This window comes from Salvelinus sp. IW2-2015, linkage group LG22 (genome assembly GCF_002910315.2).
Source record: "Salvelinus sp. IW2-2015 linkage group LG22, ASM291031v2, whole genome shotgun sequence".
Lineage (NCBI taxonomy): Eukaryota > Metazoa > Chordata > Actinopteri > Salmoniformes > Salmonidae > Salvelinus > Salvelinus sp. IW2-2015.
Genome location: NC_036862.1, coordinates 11,909,429 through 11,912,768, shown reverse-complemented (window position 1 = coordinate 11,912,768; position 3,340 = coordinate 11,909,429). Strand labels below are relative to the sequence as shown.

General features: G+C 41.1%; 1 protein-coding gene across 1 annotated transcript in view; it reads right to left on the bottom strand.

Moving 5' to 3' along the window:
- Window positions 1–1,523, bottom strand: part of LOC111982832 (limbic system associated membrane protein) — a 470,163-nt gene extending 468,640 nt beyond the window's left edge. Inside the window, exon 1 of the mRNA XM_024014453.2 lies at window positions 1,300–1,523. Within this exon, the coding sequence (XP_023870221.1) occupies window positions 1,300–1,363 (64 nt within the window). The 5' untranslated portion in view covers window positions 1,364–1,523. The remainder of the gene's footprint in view (window positions 1–1,299) is intronic.
- Window positions 1,524–3,340: the final 1,817 nt, after the last annotated feature.

The window sequence follows — 3,340 nt, the reverse complement described above, 5'->3', positions numbered from 1 at the left end:
TATTAGGAAGACCTCATACGACATCCCCTGGCAGTTGTCTATAACATACATGCTGCTGTCATGATAAGGCTGAATCATGCATTGCATTTCATAGAATATTTGAGACATTTCATAAGTTAGAGCTGGAAGCCCCTAGTGTTGTTGACCTGGAGGTTGGGGTTTCATTCAAAGCCATTTCCTAATTAAGCCACATTTAGTTGTTTATTGACTACTGTGCTGGATTTCACAGCTCACCATAACTGCACACACAACTCCTTTAGAATCAGACAATTAACAAACTACTTCAATAGTCATGTCACAATGGAAATCATTTACCAAATTAGAACTCGTCTGCACACAGGGGTCTTTGGGTACATGGTCATCATCAGGAACACCCAAAAGAACACTGAACCTCTTGGCAAAAGCATACAAAAGGAGTTGGACTGAGAGACAAAAGGCAGTGGGTTCAAATCCTGTGCAGGCCAATCCTCAAATTTGCTACATTAGTGTTAGTAGTGGGATGCTGCCATGAGGGCATCAGACATAAGGAACTTCAGCCAAGCATGTTTACCTGTCTGATCCTACAGTGAGATCTCCCCACAAAGTAGAAAGTTCAGTAGGCTACAGTGACAGATGAAGCCATCATCTTCAAAAGCTACTAAAATCAGCCAGACATGATGAGTGTCATCAGTTCTATAACCACAAAGGGGGGGCACAGAAAAATATAGCAACATGATTCAAACTCGGCAGGGAAATCACAGACAAGTCACTTCAGAAATAATTTAATAACTGGTGGCTTTAGCAATTTCCTATGAACTCTCGCCACTGAATGTATCCCCCCCACTCACTTTGAATCGTGTTGGTGTCATCTTCAAGTACTTTTCTATATATTCTCCTCCGCGTGTGTGTAAGTGAAGCCTACTTCTCTACGTGTGCGTAAATAGAGTAGTTGTGTCAATCGAAGAGCAATGGATAGGCAAGGATGAACGTCATAAATATAGGGGATAAATAAGTCGTAGAAGACACCAGAGGTAGCCAGCCGATCAAAGATGCAAAAGCATCGGTACACTAGTTATGTCAATCTAAGAGCAATAAATAGACAAGGAATAACGTAATAAATAGGGGGATAAATAATAAGTCGTAGAAGACACCGGAGGTAGCCAGCCGATCAAAGCTACAAAAGCAGCGGCTCAGCAGGCGTAGGTACATACAAAGAATTCCTCTGTAACTCCAAACTGAGAAGAGGAATGTGACTGGTAATCTAAAGCAACACAAAAGCAACACAATTATATTAAAAATGAACTAGAATACAACCCGTACCTTGAAATCCAAAGAAGAAAAAGAACCCTGGTATCCAAATTGTGTATATCCAGAAGGAATTCATGTTGTCCTAGTCAGCTCCAAACCTTTCCTCTCTTGCAATAATTTCGTGAGCAGGCAGTATCGTTTTTTGGTAGATATTATGCTCAAAGGGCGTATAGCACAAACGCTATGTCCTAATGCTGCAGAGCACTATAACTACAACTCAAGTGCTCGAGCGCTAAACGCATCCTTTTTGTAATCACGAATAGTTGTGCGCTTCAGCACCTGCCTCTCCTGGTCGTCACTGCCGCCTAGTGGATAAGCAAGTACCTAGAAAAACACCAGTTGGACATCGTCTTCTGATTATTGATGACGATAAGGACTCATGCTGCACCGGGGAGTAACCGGCCGGCCTATGTTCCAACTGTGTTTATTGTGCAATTTAATTGGTATTTCAGCAAGCTTTATGGATCGACTGTCACACGCATGCCTGTCATCTAGAATAGCATTCTGAAACATTTATTTCACATTGACATATTCTAAATGACTGTGTGTCTCACTGTCTATATCCATGTACATGCTTCCATGATCTATATTCCCTCCGAACACCCCTGTAGCTACTCCAGCCATAACCTTCAGATCTCTCTGATGCATAGGTTACTATAAAACCAATAGAAAAATCAGGACAAATGCACACAATTACAGTTATTTCAGCAACTTAATCCAGATTGATTCTCTCATTTCATGTTATATGCAATCTGTGATAACAATATAATTCTTTCCTAAATAAAGTCCCAGAACCCATGCTAGTTGAAAGAGATATCTAGCTACCTACTGTGAACCCTTCAACAACTCCACAGCCACACAGCAGTCCTCAAGAGAGGTGCAACCTTTGGCTACCCTCTGTAAACCAATGACAAAGGTCCTCTGTACCGCATGAGGTGTGTCCCTACCAGAGGTGAGGCTTGGCAGGAAAGGACAGGAAAGGAAGATAGCAGCACGGAAATCTATGGAATACTAATAGTGACATTTGGTAAGAGAGCTTCATTCAGCCTGCAGGCAAGGTGAGGGCGGGCTGTTTGTAAAGACACTCTATTCCTCTCTCTCTCTACTGCCAGCCAAACACTGTCCTCTCATCTACCGTTTTACATGTCCACGACTGACAGCAAGGCTAATACAGACAAATCCTGCAAATTCATTCAGTGTGGCTACCCTGTCTTTTTTGTGATAAAGCATTGTTTTTTCTTACTGAATCTTACTAGATTTGATTGTGATAGCAATGAAAGCAGATGCTGCCTGAACATGCCATTGTATTCCTGCTTCTAAAGCTCAGTCRCCTCTTGTAAGCCCTGGTGAGCTACATGACTGGTGTTGCTGAATTGAATTATGCTCAGATCTTAGTAATTTGTTAAGTATGAWTGCCAAAGACATTACAGCTTCAATAATTGAAAAGAAAAACAAAAGTGGCTCATGAGGATGTCTGGATGTGATGTATAACACACCTTATTGAATATTGAATTACCCTTGTTCTCCACCTGTTATACACCACCACGTGAACCACAAGCTTTTCATTATGAAATGTTCTGCTAGAGAACCATTGTGTGTACACAATTCCCATTCAAGGCTGAATAGGATTTCAGTTACTGTCTGATATAGTAATCAATGAGATCCCTGCAGTTTAGACACCATCCCATTAGAATGTATATARGAGCAGCATGTACTGTAAGAGCAACTGGCCAGGGACTGCAGTCAGTTGTCATAATGTTCTCAGTTGTCAGTACAAATTATTTATTTCAACAAAACCTCTCATGTGTAGGCTATCTCGATGACTTTGTCATTTCATTGGGATATCTAAATGAAGACATGCAGGTCGCAGTGAACAACCATGAGGTCACCACAGCTTGCTTGTGACAAAATGTGAAATGTGTGAAATAGTGTGTTCGTTTCTCATGCGAATGAGTGTTATCTGTGTGCAGATAAACGTCTAAGCTGTTTAGGGCTACTATAGCCCATAGAAACGCATAGATTTTTTTTTAAATAAATGGCAAAAAAAGAAAGT